At 48.7% G+C, this 21,407-nt stretch overlaps 1 protein-coding gene across 5 annotated transcripts in view; it reads right to left on the bottom strand.

Annotated features, from left to right (window-relative positions):
- The window catches only part of CHAF1A (chromatin assembly factor 1 subunit A), a 28,698-nt gene that overhangs the window by 6,341 nt on the left and 950 nt on the right, over positions 1-21,407 (bottom strand). For 4 of the 5 annotated variants that reach the window (XM_074337617.2, XM_074337616.2, XM_019744009.3 and 1 more), the window contains exons 2-13: positions 19,000-19,041; positions 17,323-18,185; positions 11,396-11,452; positions 9,267-9,496; positions 9,019-9,079; positions 8,550-8,618; positions 5,707-5,933; positions 4,991-5,159; positions 4,733-4,813; positions 4,148-4,240; positions 2,805-3,057; positions 1,742-2,232 (exon numbers count right to left, since the gene is read on the bottom strand). In XM_074337617.2, coding sequence (XP_074193718.2) covers positions 1,742-2,232; positions 2,805-3,057; positions 4,148-4,240; positions 4,733-4,813; positions 4,991-5,159; positions 5,707-5,933; positions 8,550-8,618; positions 9,019-9,079; positions 9,267-9,496; positions 11,396-11,452; positions 17,323-18,185; positions 19,000-19,041 — 2,636 coding nt within the window. The remainder of the gene's footprint in view (positions 1-1,741; positions 2,233-2,804; positions 3,058-4,147; positions 4,241-4,732; positions 4,814-4,990; positions 5,160-5,706; positions 5,934-8,549; positions 8,619-9,018; positions 9,080-9,266; positions 9,497-11,395; positions 11,453-17,322; positions 18,186-18,999; positions 19,042-21,407) is intronic. The other variant, XM_074337618.2, reaches the window with a different exon arrangement.

Below are 21,407 nucleotides of genomic sequence, written 5' to 3'. Positions count from 1 at the left end.
CAGAACTGCTCTCAGAACACCCCAAAGGGCCGACGACCGCTGTGCTGGCCCACACTGCGCTCCTGGACCCTTCCCACGGGATGCCCCGAGAAGGGATTCTGAAATAGACTTTGGTCCCCCTGTGCCACCCACCTACTCAGTCAGAATCGTTGAAGGTTTCAAACCCTCCCTGGGCAGCGCTTCTGCGATGGGGAGTGGCGGCCACGTTGGTCTCAGGCACACACTTTCTCCCGCTTCACCCAGGAGGTGCGCCCTAGCTTAATCTGCAGCATTTTCTCTTTCCTGGAGGCCCAATTAGAAAATGAAGCTTCTCCCAGGGAAATGCAGGGAGTCATATGAAGTGCCTAGAGCAATGGGTGAAACTGCCATCCTCCAGGTAGAAACACTGATTATAGACGCAAATGCGGAGCACGATGGACGCGGAGCTCAGGAATGCAGCTGTCCCCACAGGAGACCATGTGGGACTCCACATCACCCCAACAACACACACAGCGGGCACAGAAGTGACCCGAGGGAGGGCTCATGGGGCAGAGGCCTGCAAACGCTCCTTATGTGTTCACAACTCAGGGTGTTTTCCAGCACCAGCCATTTTCAAATTGGGGGTCCCATCTAGGACTGGGAACAATGAGATTGACCGTGAAAGGTTCTGTGGCTCAAACACTTAATGATATAATGAAGCCATCGTTTCGGGCTGAGACCCAGGGAGGGAAGGGTTTGTGGGTCTGGGGCCCGTCTCCTCACCCCATGGCCAACTGACGGCACCATGCCGCATCCGCAGGCAGAGCTGTGCGCACAGGCGCACGCGGACAGGGGGTCTGGGGAGTAACAGCAACAGTTGACATCAGGCCATTCTGACAGCCCTTCTTGCTGTGACAGTTTAAGAAGGTTTATGAAGGCTGGACATCATTCCAGGAGCAATTTCCCTTGCCTCCTCGCCCTGACCAGGACTTATTTTCTAAGGCACATAGTTACTTGGGTCAGGGCAGCAGAGGGCGGGAGTGGGGGTGGGGGCGTACACTGACTCCTCCATCACCACCCAGCCTTCAGTGCACGGCTCCCAGAGCAGCAGCCCCTTCCTGAAGAGGGGACCTGAGTGAGAGACCCAGCTCTTACCATGTTTCATCCAAATCTGTAACTGTGAGATACTGGCCTAAAGGGAGGACCCTAAATTGAGGAGCTTTGAAGCCACGAAAAGACATGGAAACTTAAATGTATAGATGAAGTGAAAGAACCCAATCTGAAAAGCCTACATACTGTGTGATTCCAACAATATGACATTCTGGAAAAGGGAAAACTACGGTGACAGTAAAAGGATCAGTGGGTCCCAGGGGCTGGGGGAGGAGGAGATGAACAGGTGGGGCACAGAGGGTTTTTAGGGCAGTGAAAATGCTCTATGTGGTTCTGTAATGGTGGCTACGTGTCATTGTACATGTGTCCAAACCCACCAAATATATGACACCAACAGTGACCCTGAGTGTCAACTATGGACGTTGGGCGATAACGTGTTAACATAGGTTCCCTGACTTGTAACGGGCACACCATGTTGGTGGGGGCGTTGATGGGGGGGAGGCTGTGCATGAGTGTATATTTGGGGGGGACAACGTGGGAAATAGCTGCGCTTTCCCCTCACTTCTGGACAACTGCCACCTCAGTTTTGCTGTGAATCTAAAACTGCTCTAAAAACCAAACTTTATTAAAACTCAAAAGCCACTGCGGGGGCACCCTCAGCCCTGCCACTCACCTGCCCGTCGTGCCTGCGCTTCTTCATGTACTGGGTGATGCACATGCTGCCTGCCGACTTCCTCTTCAGCGACACGGGCGTCCCCTGGCCAGGCCCCGCAGCAGGGATGCTGCCACTGTCCTCCCTGGCGGCCGAGGGCACCATGGTGACGTAACTCCACTGGCACGGCACAGGCAGGTGCTCCTGCTCAAAGCTCTTCAGCACGTGTGGGTGGACGTACCAGCACATCCTGAAATCAGGCCTCTTCTCGTACACTGAGTTCTCGGAAATGATCCGCTTGAGCCTGGCCTTGGAGGGGATGGCAGTGTCCTCGCTAGCGGTGGGGGTCTGCGGGCGGGAAGCGCCGGGGCTCGGCGGGCTGGCGGAGCTGCTCTCAGGACTGCCGCTGTCCTTGCCGAGCAGCCCCTGGCGGCAGCACTCCTGGAACTCCCGGATAATCACTTTGCTTCCGTTCACGTTCCCGTGCAGCAGCGGGAGCAGCTGGGCCAAGACTGACGGAGAGAGGAGGGGACATGGTGGGTGTCAAGACACGGGGAGGAATGCAAGCAACACTGCACATGGTTCCTCAACCTGTCACCAAGGTCGAGGGACACAGTCAGCTTCAGCTGGCCTTTTAGGGTCAATTTAAGACACAGGAACTTGCTCCAGAAGAGATTCTGTGAAGCCCAAGCCTCACAAGGCGATTTGTTCAGATAAACTATCACGTCTGACTCTGCATGTTTTTCTTTAGTAATGGCCTCCATGCTTTCATTCTGAGTCCCTGGTTCTCCCAGCTTTGAAGCGGAGACACAGGCGCTGGGATGTGAGTGACCCTGGGCCGGGCATTCTGGGCCTGAGCCCTGTGGGTGAAATGGGCTGATTAAACTAGCTGCCCCGACTGCTGCTGTGCATGTCTGAGAAGGAACAGATGTGCCCCGCAAGTGCTGGCTTTTGTGACTTGTTGAACTTGGAAATTACTAACCCACTAGCCGAAAAAGTCTCCTACCCTCGGCCCTGGACTGCCGGGCCTCGCCACGGGCCGGAGCCTGCCCCCCGCCCGTCCCTGCCCCAGGCCAGTACTCACTGTGCTGGTCCCTCCTCTCTCTCCTGGAGGTCTTGGGCGTCTGCTCCTCCTCGGAGGGGACCATCTCCAAAAGGCACGCCGTGAACTGCTGCAGCACCTTCAGCTCGGCGCCACTGTCCGTGTCTGTCACCCAGACGCAGCCGATCTTCACGGGCTGTAGCACATGGAACCTCTTCCCTTTGGCTAAAAACTCATCCCACTCCTTGGCCTTCAGTTTTTGGCGAACCTTGTGGTTCTCGGGGTCAGCACACTCCTTGTAGGTAAGAGAGCAGCCGCTTAACTCAGGGTCCCCACTCCCCTGTTGCCCAGGCACGGTCAGTGCCAGCCTCAGGGACGGAGAAAGAGAGAGCACAGTGACAGAAGGATTCAGTCAGGGCCAGCGTGGAAACCTTCAGGCTCCCACCGGGGCCTAGTCGTCCCCTTTCTAACATTACAGGCAATGAAACACACAGAGAGCTTTTCTGGATTGAATAGTACTCGGCACTGTTGGTGTTTTAGATGCATCTACCCTCTCTGCCTGTGACTGGCATGTCACGGGTACAAATAGAGGCCTCTTAATGCCACTCTCAATTTTCAGGTTCACGTGGGATCCTGGAGCTGTCAAATCAACCCAAAATCACATGCCCAGTACAGCCACAGGGCTGGGCCTCTCCCACGCCAAGGGATACTCCTCTCATACAGACATGCTCAAGGGCGCAACGAGACACCAGCCTGCATCATCAGTCAGAAACGTCCATATAAGGAACACAGGCCCTTCAAGTCTGACTTCGAGACAAAATCATTCCCCCAGTGTCATACCTGTCTGTTTCCCCACTACCTACACACAACCGACAAGATTTTGGAGCCCTAAAAATGACTTACTCAAAAGTTTCACCGTCTGGCAGAATTTAGAAAGTTATTGTTGGTGGTGGGATAAACTCAAAGGGACATGGGGGAACCTTCTGGAGAGATGAAAAGTTCTAGATTTTATTTCGGGTGGTGGTTTCACAACTGTTGTCAACTGTTAAAACTCATCAAATGGAATAATTAACATCTGTATGTTTTGTTGTATGTTAATTCCACTTCAGCTAAACAAATGTAAGAAAAAAATGCTGCGATCTAACCCAGAACCACAGCCTCTCTCAGACCTCCCCTCACTGGAAATTCTCCCCCCCTCCCAGCTAAACCTTCCGCTCAGGGTCTAGCATTCCCACAAACGACCACACGCTGGGGACTGCCTTCCTTCATGGCTCTAAGGATCGGCCGTGGCAGCTGGGACCCATCGGCACCCTCCCCAGGTCAGCCGCTACCAAGTTCCAGCCCCTGACGGAGCTCTTCTCCGAGCCACTTACTTCCCCGCTCACCTCAGTTACTCCCTCATCCTCAGACAGGTACCCATGGGGCACGAAAAAACCATCATCCTCGTCTTCATCGTCTCCTACTTCATCATCATCATCCTCAAAAAAGGAAGAAAAAAGCATGCTCACATGTGGAAACAGAATACATGCTTCATTAAAAATGTAAACTTGAAAGTCTAAGGAAGGAAAAAAGCCATCTACAGCTCTGCTGTTCCTAGGGACACCAGCAGGATCAGCCAAAATCCCAATAATTAATCCCATTATACTGCAGTGGAGGTGGGGACCAGGCAGAACACAAATGAGCGAGGCCACCCAGTAAGGCAAGACGGAGTGGCGGGGACCTGGACAAACTAGGACACGGGTGCACCCCATCTACAAGGGGTGACACTGCTTGTTTACAACCCACCCCTGCCAGGCAGGTTAGTGTTGCCCAATACGACTTTCCAAGAGAAGCTGGAAAGCCAGCTGTGAACCCTTGGCTGACGTTTTCAGACAACTCTGCAGGTGACACAGAAGCTATGCGAGTGGATCCAGCAGAGCGCTGACGCAGTCCTCCAGTGGAAGCTGCGACCGTGCGGGGTCTGCGCTCACCCCTTCACTGTGGGAGAGAGACTCTCCAGGCTCCTCCTCTTCCCACTCGTCGTCACTGTCCACCTCATAGTCCAGGAGTTTCTGCGAAAACAGGCACACACTGCATCATGGCCACCTCTCAGGGTTAGGAGGAAAAGGCAGAGCAGAAAAGCCAGAATACTTACGGAATCCCAGAAACCAGTGTAAACACAGGCAAACCGAGGAAAGGCAGAAAGACAGGCGCACCTACACCACCGGCCCTTCTGCCCGCACGCTCACCCTATCTTGGGCCCAGGGGTGCCTTGGATGGATGACCATCGTCTTCTTATTCCACGTCCCCCAGTACGCTGGTCGGTGATTCTCAGAGAACTGCAGGAGCTTCATCCTGCCAAACTTCTTCCTTTCAGGAATGCCATCTACTTTGCTGCTGTCCACGATCACCACGTCACTGAGGATAAGACACTGCGCTCAGTAACACGCCTCCGTGGCAACGTGTTCATTCACCACGTAGCCTTCCTGGGATGCAGGCCACAAACTTGCTACAAAGGCAGGTAAACGTTAAGCAGTGGCAGCACCTGCTCCTGAAGAAGGCTCAGGAACATTTACTGCAGGGACACAAAACAAGGAGAAGGGAGACACAAGATTGCCGCCGTGTGGCTGCCCGATGGCACGTCTGTAAGCAGGGCCGTGGAGAGTCAGCACCAGCGAGAACAGAGAAGTGCCTCTCCACGGAGGCTTCACGGAACGGACCCCTCCTGGGAGACCGGGACGCCGGGACAGGCAATCTGTGCTCAAACAGCCCACCCGAGAGATTTCGGAGGCTCGCAGAAGCCAGAAGAGAGATGTCGGATGAAGTACTGAAGCCAAGGCCTGAGACCTGGGAGGCAGACGACTGGGCCCAGGCCACAGGGAATTGGCAATGGGCCAGAACCCAGAGCTCGGCCAACCATGCTGACTTCCCCAAAGGGCAAAGGACAGTGTCCCCGGGCACTAACCTGTTACAAATGTCCGTGTTGGGGTTAGAAACCACAGTGGGTCCGGACCTGAGGGGCTGCCGGCTTTTCAGATCTTTCAGGAAGGAGAAGTCGCCACTCTGTTGCTGCAGAAGCTGGTCTAACTGATCACAGAGATCTTGGTCGAAGGGGGTCCGATAACGAGGGGCGAGGACCATGTTCTCTTTAATTTCAAAAGGGGCAAACTTCCCGCAGGAGCCGGCCAGGGTCTGAAATGGAGGAGATGTGATGGCACAGACACACGACAGACCACCCCTCTGCAGAGGCAAGCACAGGCGCCAGCAGGCTGCTTTTCAGTTTCATCCCATTGGGTAAGTCAAAGGAGAGACGTGCTGTACTGCCATTAATACGGCTTTCCGGAAAAGGCAAAACTAGCGACAGCAGTGGTGGCCAGGGGCTGGAGGGGGAAGGCGGGGACTGGCTACGAGCAAGCCATTTGGGGTGACAGAATCTCTCTAGATCTTGATTACGGCAGTGGTTATGTGGCCTCATACATTGTCAAAACTCATTCAACGGTACTCCTGAAAAGGGCAAGTTTTACTGTAAATTGTACCTCAATAAACCCGACTTTTCTTTAGAAGAAGAAGAAAAAAGAAGAAAATAACAAGACCTGAGCTCCCAGGTGAAGAAACTGAGACCCGGAGAGCGAACAATTTACCAACAGACACACTATTATGATACAAGATGACTTCTGACACAGGGCCGATTTCAACACTGCAGGCTGACGGGAACCGGAAACACTGTCTGTGTCCTAAGAACCACCTGCTGTAAATTCTGGAAGGCTTGATTTCCCTGCTCAGGCTCCTCCATCACCCTTAATGTCTGTCAGTGGATCCCAAAGCTGACAGCACATGAGGACAGTGTGGGGAGTTGGGAGGAGAGCCTACATCTATCAAGTTTGATGTCAGAAAGCCAGCCTTTCCCCTCAGCAAGGAAAGAAGGCTGAGGCTGCATCCCTCAGGGCAGAGTCATCTGGGGACTGTCAGACACCCCAGTGCCGATTCACAAGCTTCAGGAACAGCATAGCCCTACAGGGGTCGGGGCTGTCTCTTGCCTGAGGGCAGCTTCTACTCTGCCTGTGGAGTGGACTACCTCACAATGAACTACTTTTACTCTAGAAAGAGCGACAGCAAGAGAGAGAGAGAGAGAGAGAGAGAGAGAGAGAGAGAGAGAGAGAGAGAAAGAGAGAGAGAGAGAGAGGAAGAAACGCTGGGATGGGATCCAGGCCCGAGTGCTCTTTAAAGCTCCCTGGTGACGCCAACACGAAGCTGAGGCCAAGAGCCAGCTGACTGTTCTCCTCATTAACGAAGAGGCGCTGGGACCATCAGCCATCCATCTGGGAAAAGGGCCATGCCCCACACCATGGGCATCGAGAATTCCAGCTAGGCTAAGGAACTAAACATAAGAAACAAAACCTAAGCTAAAAAACAAAACAAATTGGGGGTGGCTGGTTAGCTCAGTTGGTTAGAGCACGATGCTCTTACAACAAGGTTGCTGGTTCGATTCCTGCATGGGCCACTGTGAACTGCACCGTCCACAACTACATTGAAATTACTTGACTTGGAGCTGATGGGTCCTGGAAAAAAACACTAAAAAAAAAACCAACCCTGAATGTATTTATAGCCATAGGATACGTAAGGCTTTCCAATCAAAAGCCCACTGCCATAAAAGAACAAAAACGTTGAACAAAAATGTTGACATTAAAATGAAAAATTACAACAAAAGACACCATAAACAAGTTAAAAGGCGAATTACCAGACTGAACGTATTTGTGGTGTACGTCACCAAGGATGAAAATCCTGGCTACAGAGATCAGGACAAAAAGCCAAGCTTGTAAAGAAATAAAACGGCAAACACAGAAAGATATTCAACTACACTAGGCATTAAGGAAAAATGTAAAGGGAAACAGGATATCAATTTTTTTATCCATCAGGTTGGCTAAGTTAAAATAAAACTCGTAAGATCCAGTGCTGGTGGCAGGTGGGGAAGAGCGTATTTTCATGTGTTCCGGAGAACATCCACCAGCATTTCCCCTGGGGAGGGCACGTGGACAATACCTAATACAATCTCGCCCTTGTAACAGGAAGACCGCCTCCAGGTGGCCGTCCTAAAGGAAGGCACCCATGCAGAGAGGCGTTTCAGGGACATTCAGGGCAAGATTGATGGAGGGATCAAGAGGTGAATGGTTGCATGCACTGTGATGCCATCCACACCATGAAACATTATGTAGCAATGAAAAAGAATGAAGTAAACCCAAATGCACCAATGTGGCAAGAATCCAAGATACAGAAATGTAAACAAAGCACTAACATCATAAATTCAGAGCGATCCTGACTTAGATGTATACAAATGCAAATATACAAAGGGACCTAAATGCAGAAAGAGCCTGAAGGACACCCTTGGATCGGGAGAGACGGGTTACCCCGGGGGTGGGGGTGGGGTCTGGGGTCTCCACAAGCAGACGCTGGTTCAGAGGGTGATGGAGGGCGGACCGGGGAAGCGGAATTCTGGGCTACGGTTCTAGGCTTAATCTCGCCTCCCATCTTGATCATGGAGTCCTGAGGGTAAGGACCAGATTTTCTCTCACACCTTCCCACACAGCTCCTCACACAAAACCGTTCACGAAGCCATCTCTCAACACTGGGGGGTTTTAGCGAATGTGCCACATTTTGCCTTTTCAAGGACACGAGAACCTCCAGGCTCTACCAGAAACAGAAGCTCCCTGTTTAAAAGGGAGGCTGGCTGGTCAGAAGATCCCCTTTTAGTTTTCAAAAGGAAGAGGCTGACAGAGACAAAAGACAAAGCCGAAGGAAGCCACTGCTCACCTTGGGGGCCTGTGGAGTCTTTGGTTTCTGGAAGAACCTTGTGATTTCGGCTTTCTCTGCTTTAATGCGCTGCAATTTAATAGAAGACGAGGCAATGAAGAGAAATGGTGTGTTTTTCCAAACATGCAAAAGCTCCTAGAACTGAACCCCACACATTTTAAAGTTGAAAGCATTATTTTGATGTTAACTCTCAAAACCCATCAACCCCCCGTGGGTACCAGGCAATATCGAAGTGGCAAAGCTGCTCTTGCTGGCAGAAGGACCAGGACGTCGAGCCAGCAGGCACGTGACAGGCCAAGAGGACAATGGGCTATAGGAACGCATCTACACACATGCCTGTCAGGGAGGCCACTGGGCTTCCCACACACTAAACACTGGGCGGCCATCAGGCAAAAATCCCTTTGTGACATCTCCTGGACCAACATTTCTCAGACAGACCAGAATGTGGAGGGAGGGAGGTAATGTCTACCTTTTCTTCTTCTCTCAACCGTTTCTCCTCTTCCTTCTTCCTCTTCTCCTCCAGCTTAGCCCTGTGGGACATGAAATTCGATTTCAGCCAACCAGCGTGCGATGCACAAAGCCTGTGCTCCCCAGTGCAGACCCGCGGGTCCGTTAGGGGTCTGCAGAGGTGTCCCCAGGGGACAGAGACAGGAGGCGAGGGGATGAGGGCGACAGAGCAGAGGCTTCTGAGTCAGGACGCGGGGAGGCAGCACTCACTCCAGGGCCTCCTGGCGCTCCTTGCGCCGCTCCTCCTTGCGTCGCTGCTTCTCCGCCTTCTCCTTCTCGTCCTTCTCCCTCTTCTCACGCCTCTCCTTCTCCTTCAGCTCCTTCTCTTCCTCCTTCTTCTTCCTGGCTTCTTCCTTGGCCCGCTTGGCCTCCTCCTTCAGCTTCTCCTTTTCCTCTTTTTTGGCCCGTAACTTCAGCTGCTTGCCCAAACGCTCCTTATCCTGCAGCCAAGAGACAAGGTGACAGCTGTGTCCCCCGCAGAACTCCTGGGAAGGGTCAGGCCAGCATTGTGGGGACGGATGAGTTCAAACAGAAGGGGAAAGAATGAAGGAACCGGTCCCAGGAAAAGCTGGACGGTCAACATCCTTACACGGAAGTGAGTCTTCAATCTGTCACATTTCCTTCTGTTGTGAGGAAAGTGGCGAGAATTGTCACAGAACCTTGTGGCTCATTCACAATAAGATTCATTTAAAATACCTTCTTTAAACATGGGGCAGACTTTACCTTTTCACTTAATTAAAAAAGATTAAGTAAGTACCCCTGGGCTACCTATGCAGGGCACCCACCGTTGGTTGGAGCTGCATTTATTTAATCAGAAAGCTGTGGTAAAATAAAAACAGAGACGTCTATAGGTTTTGCCTCCCTGCCTTTAAAACAAAAGTATTTTTCTTCCCGTGCCCCCTCCCCAAAACCATCCCAGATGACAGTTTATTTTACATCTCTTGAAATGGAAGATTGGATGAGGTATGGATGGGGAACCTGCTCGGTAAAGCCTTAAAAGAGTGGGGGACAGATGAGAAGGCATATCATATAAAAGAAAAAAATAATTATTTTTTAATCTTTAAAACCATTTCTCAAGGTCTGCAAAGAAGGGTAGATATTAAGAAAGGACGAAGTGTAATCTGTATTACTAAGGAGGAAATCGCTAGATTCTTTGATATTCTTTAAAGTGGAACGCCTGGTTTTAGCACACCAGCCCCTCATTCCAAAGAACTGGTCTGTGGCCAGGCGCCCTGAGCCTGTAACACAGCATGGGGTAACTTTCAAAGACCATTACCCCCAAAGATGGTCTTCCCAAGGTGAGGAGCCCGACAACTCAGTTTTCGGTCTGGGTGTAAGATTATGCCTTGTATCTCAAGAAGAGTCCACCTTCTGCCCTGATAACCTTTGGTTGCTTGAACAAAAGCCATGGAGGCCGTTAGAGATGTCTGAATGTTTGCTTCTCGCCAAGTGTGCTCAGCATCTCCATCTGACACATTGGATACTTAAGAAGGTGCCTGGTCTGGATGGAGTAACGCGCCCAGCAGTGGAAGCGCAGGGTGGTGGGGAGCGGTCCACGACAGAAGGCTGTGGAAATCATGGGCCGATCACATAAATCAGGTCTCTTCAGCCATACTTGCATCTCCATTCCCACCCCACATGTGGCCATCTCTGAAATCCCAATGAAGAATGAGATAAACTCTTCAGAAGCCATCAAAATCGGACCCACAAAAATCCAACACAACCATAAGACGGATGGCACAGGAAGCACCGTGAACACACAGCCAACTGTCATCAGCACCCTTCTGTAGGCTGGCAGGGGAGGGGAGAAGCCCACTGGCCTTCTCTGTTCTTCATGACAGTAAGAAAGGGGCCCTCGCACAGCTATATGCAAAATGTGTTGACTTCCAGATAACAGAACCCACAACTCAGCAGGGGATCGCTAAGCAATAATCCCGCATGGAGCATACGGGCCACCAAAATGCTACAGCACCTGGGAAGGAGTGAACTTAAATCTATCCGTAGGAGCCTGGGACGCAAGGAAAGAGACTTAAGTTTTTGGGAAGGAGATTTAAAAATACAATAGGATGCCCAACTATTAAACAGTAACAACAACAGTAACAATAAAAGCTTAGAAAAGGCTACATGCAAAGCCTTAGGCTTCAGCAAAGCTACAAATGATACAATGTACCATCCACGAGGCCTCCTTAGGCAAAATGAAGCAAGACTCAGGAGGATCAGGATAAGCCTGCCAGGGGGAGGGCTCAAAACCGGGCCAAGGGAAGTACAAAGGGCTTAGCTTACTATTTATCGCCAAAAGCACAGCGGGCTAATTTTCTATTTCAGGGAAAATGTCTTACTCTTTGCAGTTTCATCTTGTCCTTCTCGGCAGAACCTTTGACCAATTTCTTAGTTATCTGAAATGAAAGACATGTATCTTTAAACATGGGTTGTTTCAGTCCCTTTAACACATTTAACACAGTGCAGTCGGAGGAGGAGGAAGGCGGGAACAAGCGGCCCACACTGTTAAGAACCTCTCTGCAAACTGAGAAAAATGAAAACCTTTCTAAGTGACCAGTTTCCACCACATAGAACCAAATTGTCTTAGTGGGGTCATAAGCTCCAATGAAGGTGCACACGTGTGATTCTGGGGATGAGAGGGGACATGGGGGAGGCAGCTGACACAAATGAATGACAGGGGCCAAGCACAAAAAAAAACAAGGCAAGCTCGGAAAATAAAAGCAATGCAGACGAGACGAAGTGCTAGGACCTGCAGCCAACTAGAAAGGACACAACGTGGCCAAAGGGACCACGGCTCTTACAGGGCTGTAGGCCAGCACTGCCGCCCCTTCCAGTGTTCCCAAGAGAGAACTGTCAACTTCATGTGAATTTTGTAGGAAATGTCTAAAAACTACACTATGTGAATCAAATAAAACCTATCTGTGGGCTGGATTCCTCTCTGCCTGGCGTAACTCTGCTTTTTACAATGTGGAGTGAGTGCTCAGGGGAAAAAGGTCAACTTGCCAGAGGGGGCAATCTGGTCTAGAACCCCGATGTCCTGGATGGAGCACAACATTCTCTATCACCTGCTTCAAACCAGGCATGAGTGACAAGGGCTTCCCAAGACGCACAGTTGGACGCATGCTGGCCAATGGTCCCAGGCCGGAATATGAACAAAGATTTAGATGACTGGCCTAAATTCTCTCCAGAGTGGGTGTCCTGACCACCAAATCATTAGGTCAAAGAGCAGTGGAGAGAGAGTTCAGGCTGGAAAAGCGAAACTCCCCAGGCTCATTTTAGTCTTGGACAGGCAGCTAAAAAAGTGAGCCTGAAGTGGAGCTGAAAAACCAAAGGTCCATTTCTCTTCAAACAGCCTGACATATCGACAAAACTATGTAACGATTTCTCTATCTGGAGAAGCCTCAGCCCTAAGACCTCTTACAGAATAAAACTCACAGATTAATAAACTCAAGAAGACGCTCTTCTTACTTGGCACACTGAGTTCTTTCTGGACTCTGCCTTCCCTTAGGAAAGGGCCGAGCCATCTTAAGAAAGCCACGTGTTGGCAGTTCAAACTCCACCGAGACTGTGTCCGAGAGAGCATGCGCCAACAGAAATGACAATTACCAAAGCCATCTTACCAAGAGCTTAAGAAAAGCATCTCACTCTCCATATTCCATTCTACCTCTCAAGTCTGTGACCTTCACTCCCAACACCAAAGGATTTAGCAGCAGAATTTGTGAGTTGCTCTATTTATGTCATTGTCCTTTGTGTTCAAAGATTATAGTAGTGAATGTGATTGCCAGACTCCTATATGAGAGCATTTTGGGGGGGAACATACTTATTTAGTCTCGCCTGTACATGTGGAATTTCAGCTGCAGAATCTAGTGCCTTTCACATCGCCCCTCTGTGCTGCGAGTCTGGGAACATGACAATCAGGATCCACGTTAACGACATGTGACAGCCACAGCAATTCTGATCTAATTTAAAACCAGTATCTCTACTGCTTTACTAGACACTTGGGTGGACCTTCTTGGGCTGACATCATTTTATCTAATTGACATTTGGCTCAAGTATTGACAGAACTCTCTCTCAAAATCCTATGTGACACATTTCACCTATCTGGAACACATCTGCCAAAAACAAGACCCAGGAGGATCCCAGGAGGCTAAGACACACACATCAGCTACCTCTAGTTAAGGCAGATTTAACTGTGTCTGTGCATTCAAATTCCTGCATTTTATTCAGGAGAATCCTCTCAGCCCGATTACTCTGATTTTATACAGAAGGAGATCTAATTTCTAAGCTCTGAGCAGATACGCAGCAGCAAATGAGGCACGTAGAGGGTGGTATGGCTGCTAAAACTCTAACAGCAGGGAGAGAAGGCAGAGGGGGAAGGGCAACCCAAACTGGTCCCCCGTATCACAGTGCAAGCAGGCAAAGATGAACATGTGCGTTCTTGTGAGCCTGCGATGCTACTTAACAACAGCCCCAGGAAACATGTAGAAGGAAGCTCATTACCATTACTGTTCTGTCAGGGCTGAGAATTAGACAACTGAAAAATGCATCAGTGAGAATGACTCGGTAAAGTACAGTATATCCACACCACAGGTGTACAATACAGCAGTTAAAAAGAGATACCTCTTCCCCTCCCAATATAAAAAATATCTCAGACATTCTCCAATGAAAAAGAAAGATTCTTCCCGTGCCCCCTCCCCAAAACCATACCAGATGACAGTTTATTTTCCAGTATACACTCAAAAAGAAACAGATTTCCAGTATACCCTTATGTGAGGAAACAAATTGATACTGTGTATTGCTAAGGAATCTCCCATATATACACAACACAGAGAAATAGAAGATAAGGGACCTCCCAGTGGCTCAGGTGGTTGGAGCGCCCGTGCTCCTAAAGCTGAGGTCGCTGGTTCGATTCCCACATGGGCCAGTGGGCTGCACCCTCTACAGCTAAGATGGTGAACAACAGCTCTCCCTGGAGCTGGGCTGCCGCGAGCAGTGGAGGTTGGTGTGCCCTGCTGTGGGCTACGGAGTGCTGCCAGCTGCCCTGAGCCGACTGACTGCCTCAGCTGGGGGAGCGCAAGGCTCCTAACACCAGCATGGGCCAGGGAGCTGTGTCCTGCACAACTAGACAGAAACAAAGGCCTGAAGCAGAGGGGGAAGGGAGAAGAAAGGGGGGGGAAAAACAGAAGATCACAATGGCAACCTGGGGCAGAGAAAGGAGGCCAAAGGGGGCTGTCATGTTTCAATGATTTTTTAAAACATGGAGAATTTAACACTTGTAAAGTTAAAATTATATGAGAAAAAGTTCCAGTGATCTGGGCTCATTTGTACAGAAGCAAGGCAGAGATTTCAGTAACACACCTGTGTCCACATTATCATTTGTGGAATAGCATTCTGGAATCATCAATAAAGTAGGCTGAACTGCATGTCTCATTGCAAACAAGCTTGTGAAACAGTTTTACCCCAAGTGGTAAAAAGCTCTGATGCTAAATAGAAACTTAGGCTACTCTAAAGGCCCCAGGATTATCTACAAAAGGTATTCCTGAACTATTGTTTTCCAAAGCTAGTCTCCGACCGCAGGATCTGCATTTTAACAAGCTCCCTGGAAGAAAAAAAAATCCCAAAACAGTAACACACAAAATAGAGGACACACAAAACAGTAACACACAAAATGAGTGCCCAGTGGCTCCAAAACATAGAGATTTTACAGTACCAACTCCAGCACTACCCAGTTTCTCCGAAAATAAGATCTAGCTGGACAATCAGCTCTAATGTGTCTTTTGGAGCAAAAATTAATATAAGACCCAGTATTATATTATATTATATATTATATAAGACCCAATCTTATAGTAAAATAAGACCGGGTCTTATATTAACTTTTGCTCCAAAAGACACATTAGAGCTGATTGTCTGGCTAGGTCTTATTTTCGGAGAAACCAAATAAAAATCACACACATTACACGGTAACAGGAAACAATCTGTAAGCTTCCAGCAAGTTTCTGCCTACAATCTGGAAAGGAGGTGGAGAAGGAAAAAGGAATAAGTGTTCCCCACAGTAACAGGGATGGGGAAAATCTCAGATGCCAAGGCAGGGAAAGCTGTTCGAGTTAGGTACCAACCATGAACAGACAAATAAATCAGGAAATCCAGTACTCCCAAAAGGTAAGGATAAACGAGGAAGCGGTATGTGCGCTTGGAGATGGTCCGTCTCCAGCCCTTCTCTCAGGGGGTCTTGCCATCACAGCCCCCAGACTCCTGAGGATCACTTCACTTCACTTTCATACCTCTGGTGCTACTCAACATCCGGATGCCTTACTTCCACTCTTGTGATGGCCGGGCCCACCCGTGGGTCGCACGGACAATTTTCTGCTACAGACAGTAGGCTAGCCTGAACCTTCACCACTTGCAGTGTGAATTATTTGCAAAGCTGTGTGATAACACTGCCTTCTAAAGCATTTCAAAACCTAGCACCTCAGATGCAGGATTTCCTAAACTCAGCACACGTGGTTCCCACGCTCAGCTGTTTTAGGCCATTTGGACCAATGGATATAAGTAAAATTATTTTATGAAAATGCCCAACTATGTGACCTCCCAATTATCAGGCTTGGCTATGGGCATAAAAACTTAAAGAAATGAAGTTATTAAGAAGAATGGAGGGCCGGCCTGGTGGCTCAGGCTGTTGGAGCTCGGCGCTCATAACGCCGAAGGCTGCCGGTTCGATTCCCACATGGGCCAGTGGGCTCTCAGCCACAAGGTTGCTGGTTCAACTCTTTGAGTCCCGCAAGGGATGGTGGGCTGCATCCCCTGCAACTAAGATTGAACACGGCACCTTGAGCTGAGCTGCCGCTGAGCTCCCGGATGGCTCAGTTGGTTGGAGCGCATCCTCTCAACCACAAGGTTGCCGGTTCGACTCCCATAAGGGATGGTGGGCTGCGCCCCCTGCAACTAGTAACGGCAACTGGACCTGGAGCTGAGCTGCGCCCCCAACTAAGACTGAAAGGACAACAACTTGACTTGGAAAAAAGTCCTGGAAGTACACACTGTTCCCCAATAAAGTCCTGTTCCCCTTCCCCAATTAAAAAAAGGAAGAATGGAAACTGGCTATGACATGTCATGTGACAAAATTCTGCAAAGGATTAACAGCAGTCTGGAAAGATTTCCACCAACTGGATGTACAAAACACGATGACTGACAGTAAAAAAGGCTCCGACTCAGTCTGAATAATGACTTAGGTGGAAGTTGGAAAATGTGTATCTGTCTGCCACATGTAGAAACTTAGAAGAAAAAAAGATTGCTCCACTCTTGATATTTTGTGAACCTAAAGAGAAGTAATTTTCTTTCTCCTATACTCCTCGGGAGGTGAAAAACAAGAAGTGGAATAACCTAGAAAATAATTAGTTGAGAGGTCAAATTTCAGAAAACGACCAAGGTTGGTGGTTTACGATCAAATTAAGCAGGTAGAGATTGAATGACCCACCCTGATCGAATCTTATAGTTAAAAAAAAAAACCTAAGATGAACAAAAGTTCCACAAAACTAAAAAACCAACCAAAACAAACAACCAAAAAACACCATTAAACACATTTCAGGACTCTTGATTGACTTTACCAGTTTTACCCATAAGATTTTAAGGACAGGCAAGAACAGAAACATTTGCCATTGTGCTGATCAGAAACCAAAATTTTTGACCAAAACTTTCAAGTCATCCTTCTGGGGTCCTTAAAAATGATGCCAGCTTTCTCTTTGTTCCTATTGCTCTGGGTAAGGTTTTTAAGTGGGTGGCCATGCCAGCAAGAGCTGACTACAGAATCACCCATTTCAGTCTTCCTGCCATCTTGGGGTCTCATTGCCAACACTGACAGATTCTTTCCCACCGACACCCCTACAAGTCTGTGTTGTAACAGGAAGAAGCAAAGGAGGGAGCAGAAGCTCAAGCCTGACATGAGTGGTTCACAGTTCCCTGCTGACCTCCAAGGTTCCCTGCAATGGCTAAGTTGACCAGCACCACTAACTAGGGGTGAACAAAGGCTACCAGAATGTCACAGACACACCGGTGACTAACCCAGCCACTAACTGTCCGTGTCACTGAATACCCCTCATGGTTTCTGATATTGGAAAGAATCAAAATTCTACCTCGGAAGCCAAGGGCCTAGTCTGTGGCCTCTCTCACTTGCCCACTAACCGCCTCGGGGATACTGTCTCCAGGTGAACAGGGGCTGAACCAGAAGTGCCGTCAGCACTGACACCCTGGGACGCGGGGAGATACTCACTCTGCGGACAGGTGTGGACGTGGGGAAGGGACTGGGGCTGCCATGCTGCTTTTTGGAAGCAGACCGCCCCTCGGGTGAGCTAGTAGAAGAGCTCAGGGATGAAGGGCTGAGGACAGAGTCTTCTTCGGGGCCGGACTCCAGCACCTCACTCTCAGAGGGCACGCCCTGGTCTGGAGGGGCTGTGGGAGAAGACTTGGCTCCAGGAGGTTTCGCAGCCAGGATATCCTGCAAGACCACCACGGGCACCTTCCCTTTGAACAGGATGCCCCCGGCTTTGCTCCAACCGTCCTGGTCCATCTCGGAGCACATTCTCATACTGTGTGTCAGCTGGGGGCAGCTTTGGGGTGAGCCTTTCTGTGCATCTGTGCTCCTCTCTGCACCCCCTGAGCCGGCAACACCCTCTTCCTCTGTTTCGCACCGAATGTCTGAAAGGGTCTCTCCAGGAAATGCCAGCTCATCCTGACTGGCCTGTGGCAGCCCCTCTGCATATCCAGCTTCTTCTCTGAGCCCATTTACAGCCTCCATGGAGGGAGAGGCTGCAGAATTTAGTTTACTGTGGGCCATCGTGGCGTCTCGTTGGTCACTCGAGTCCTCCACCAAATCAATGATGACCGTGGTCTGGCCAATATTGGTTTTGACTCTATTTCTTAAAAAGTTATCTAAGGGACCCTTCCCATTGACAAGTTTTGGCCTAAAATCTATGTTAGAACCCATATGAAAGCTGTTCTCCAAGTTGTCAAAAGAGGTTTCGACATCGGGGACTTGACTTTGTGCAGGAGCACTCGGAGAGCTTCTTGTGTCATCCAACCCGTCCTCTGTTTTCTCCTTTGGGGCAAGAGTCAGGCGCTTGAAGGGCAGACGAGCTGAAACAAAGAAGGAGGCCATCTTTACAGTGAAAGTGTGAAGAGTAACTTCAATCAATACTTTATTCCATATGCTCAAAAATGATCGACCTTGCTGGGCTTGGGGGTAGGGTTCATACTTTATCAGTTTATAAAACAATTGTGCTCTTGGGTGCTACGTTTTGCCCTTAATCCTTTAACCTCAGGAGACTATTGCCCTCAACATAATTCTCACCAACATCAAACTTGCCATCAGTTATCACAGGAGAAGGCAAATTGCTATTGGGGGTGGGGCTGGGGGGGAAAACTAGATACCAAGTTTTAAAAACCAAAAACCATGGTTTTTTAATATCAACCAGCCACTAATCTGGCCTCAGTGTAAATTCACTCCCCTTTTACACAAAAGCGTTCGGGGATATTTATCTTCCTATACAACAATGGTTCATCTGGGGCAGCTGTGCCCACCAGCGAACATCTAGCAGCGTCTGGAGACATTGGTTGTCATGACTTGAGGGAGGAGGCCAGGAATGCTGCTAAACTCTCTACAATATACAAGACAGCACCTTCCACTCCAAAACATTACAAAGTATCAATAGTGCTGAAGTAGAGAAAGCCTCCTGCAAAGGCAGTGACCTCTGGATTTGCTCCTGGGAACCTAAGGAAACAGTAGTGCAATAAAATGGGTTCCCCAGCTTCCAAAAGTGAGGTGCAACTGTTTTTCCCCCCTTGATGCTACCTCTGAGAACACTGCTCAAGGGGAATTAAAAATATAATTGAGGAGACAATGAACGATATAAATTTGGAACAAATATTTAACCCATTACTGGAAAGTTACCTTGTATTAACTTCTTGACTGGTCGGTCTCTGCAATCCATGGCTGTGAATAAAAGTGTCAAAGGTAAGTTATTACATGCTGGAAATAATGAAGGAGCAAATACATACAATACATACGTAGCACCTATTCTGTACGAAGTGGTTATCCAGTGGGGGGTGACTTTGCCACCCACACCCTGGGGTCTTTGGCAATGTCTAGGGGCGCTTTTGATTGTCCTGACAGGCAGAAGGGAGTACTCGCATCTAGTGGGTAGAAGAGAGGGATACTGCTGAATATTCTACAATGCACAAGACAGCCACCTACAACTGACAATTATCTGGCCCAGAATGTCAATAGATTAAGAAATCCTGCCCTGGACACTGTCACACCTTCTTTGTTTATTTTCCTGTGGCATTTATAGCTCTGAAACTTACACTGTTTATTATGTCTCTCCTCCCCGTCCCCCTGACAGTGGGGAGACTTGCCTGGACCACCTAGCTTGGGATCTGGCACATACCGTGTTTCCCCAAAAATAAGACCGGGTCTTATATTAATTTTTGCTTCAAAGGATGCATTAGGGCTTATGTTCAGGGGATGTCATCCTGAAGAATCATACAAGGGCTTATTTTCCGGTTAGGTCTTATTTTAGGGGAAACACACGGCAGTATGAAATCAATGAATACAGTAACAGCAACATTACTGTAATAAATAAAAGGGGGTAATAAATAAAAACAGAGATGAGAGAAAACACTGTATCAATGATGTCACTATTAATATGACCCCAAAACATTCTCTTCTCCAATCCAACTAGTTCTGTAAAATTAGAATAGGGTTTTCTTTTTAAATAGAGTTTATGAAAGTAATGCAACTTAAAGCATTTTGAGCTTGCTAAGGCAGGAGCTTAAGTGCTGTCAAAAAATAGTAAGGGAGGGCCGGCCCGGTGGCTCAAGCAGTTAGAGCTCCATGCTCCTAACTCCGAAGGCTGCCAGTTCCGTTCCCACATGGGCCAGTGGGCTCTCAACCACAAGGTTGCCAGTTCAATTCCTTGAGTCCCACAAGGGATGGTGGGCAGTGCCCCCTGCAACTAAGATTGAACACGGCATCTTGAGCTGAGCTGCCGCTGAGCTCCCGGATGGCTCAGTTGGTTGGAGTGCGTCCTCTCAACCACAAGGTTGCCAGTTGCCGGTTCGGTTGCCGGTTCGACTGCCACAAGGGATGGTGGGCTGTGCCCCCTGCAACTAGCAACGGCAACTGGACCTGGAGCTGAGCTGCACCCTCCACAACTAAGACTGAAAGGACAACAACCTGAAGCTGAACGGCACCCTCCATAACTAAGATTGAAGGGACAGCAACTTGACTTGGAAAAAAGGCCTGGAAGTACACACTGTTCCCCAATAAAGTCCTGTTCCCCTTCCCCAATAAAATCTTTAAAAATAAAAAAATAAAAAATAATAAGGGATAATGTTTTCCTGCATCAAAAAACTCTCAAGAGAAGCATCTCATAATATCAAAGCTGGTACAGGAATGACCATACGAGCAAATAGTTCAAGTCTTTGGACAAATATCTTTAAATAGTCAGAATAAGTTTAGAAGCTTGCACCTGCTAGGAAATCTGTCTTGGAGAAATCCAGTTTATTTTGGGTAATCTACATATGTTTTATATAACATATATACAAGTAAAGATCGGGGATTTCTAAAGAACTCAGCTGTCCATAGGTGAAACCGCCCTCCGCACTTCCAAGCTGGAGATATAAGGAAGGTACCCAGAAGACTCATATTTCCATCCTACCCATTTCAAGACACTATCATTCTCAAGCTTTCAGTTACCAAACACATGGATTCCCATGCATTTATTGGTATGGTCCTAACACCAACTTTGATGCAAGCAGAACAGACGTGAGCTGGGCCCAGAAGCAACCTCCGGTAAACCAAGAGGGACCCCATCCAGACTGTTCAAAGGTACACATACAATTGAGACACATTCATGTATAAACTCACCACTGCTCTTTATCCTGATATTATACTCCTCCTAATTTTACTTGGTGTTAAAATATCCTTTCCTTTTATAATAGTACGGTCACAGCAGGTGATGCTTTTTTTACTTTTTAAACATTCTTACTGGGTCAAATGACTGTCCATGACAATCGGTCCCAACTTTATTTATATGAATTTTATGTCTTTGTGAAATCCCCAAATCTGGGAACAATTAGAACAGTGGTTCTGCCCCCCAGGGGCCCTTGGCAATGCCTGGATACATTTTTGGTTGTCACAACTGGGGAGGTGGGGTTGCTACTGGCATCTATTAGGTGGAGGCCAGGGATGCCACTCAGCACCCTAAAGTGCACAGGAGGGCCCCAAAGGTCAATAGTGCTGAGGTTGAGAAACCCTGAATTAGTCTAGTTGATGTCCCTGCCAACTCTTAATTTATT

This window comes from Rhinolophus sinicus, chromosome 15 (assembly GCF_057876585.1).
Source record: "Rhinolophus sinicus isolate RSI-liver-muscle chromosome 15, RSI-T2T, whole genome shotgun sequence".
Classification (NCBI taxonomy): domain Eukaryota; kingdom Metazoa; phylum Chordata; class Mammalia; order Chiroptera; family Rhinolophidae; genus Rhinolophus; species Rhinolophus sinicus.
Note: the sequence above shows the minus strand (reverse complement) of the source record. Positions and strands in the feature narration are given on the sequence as shown.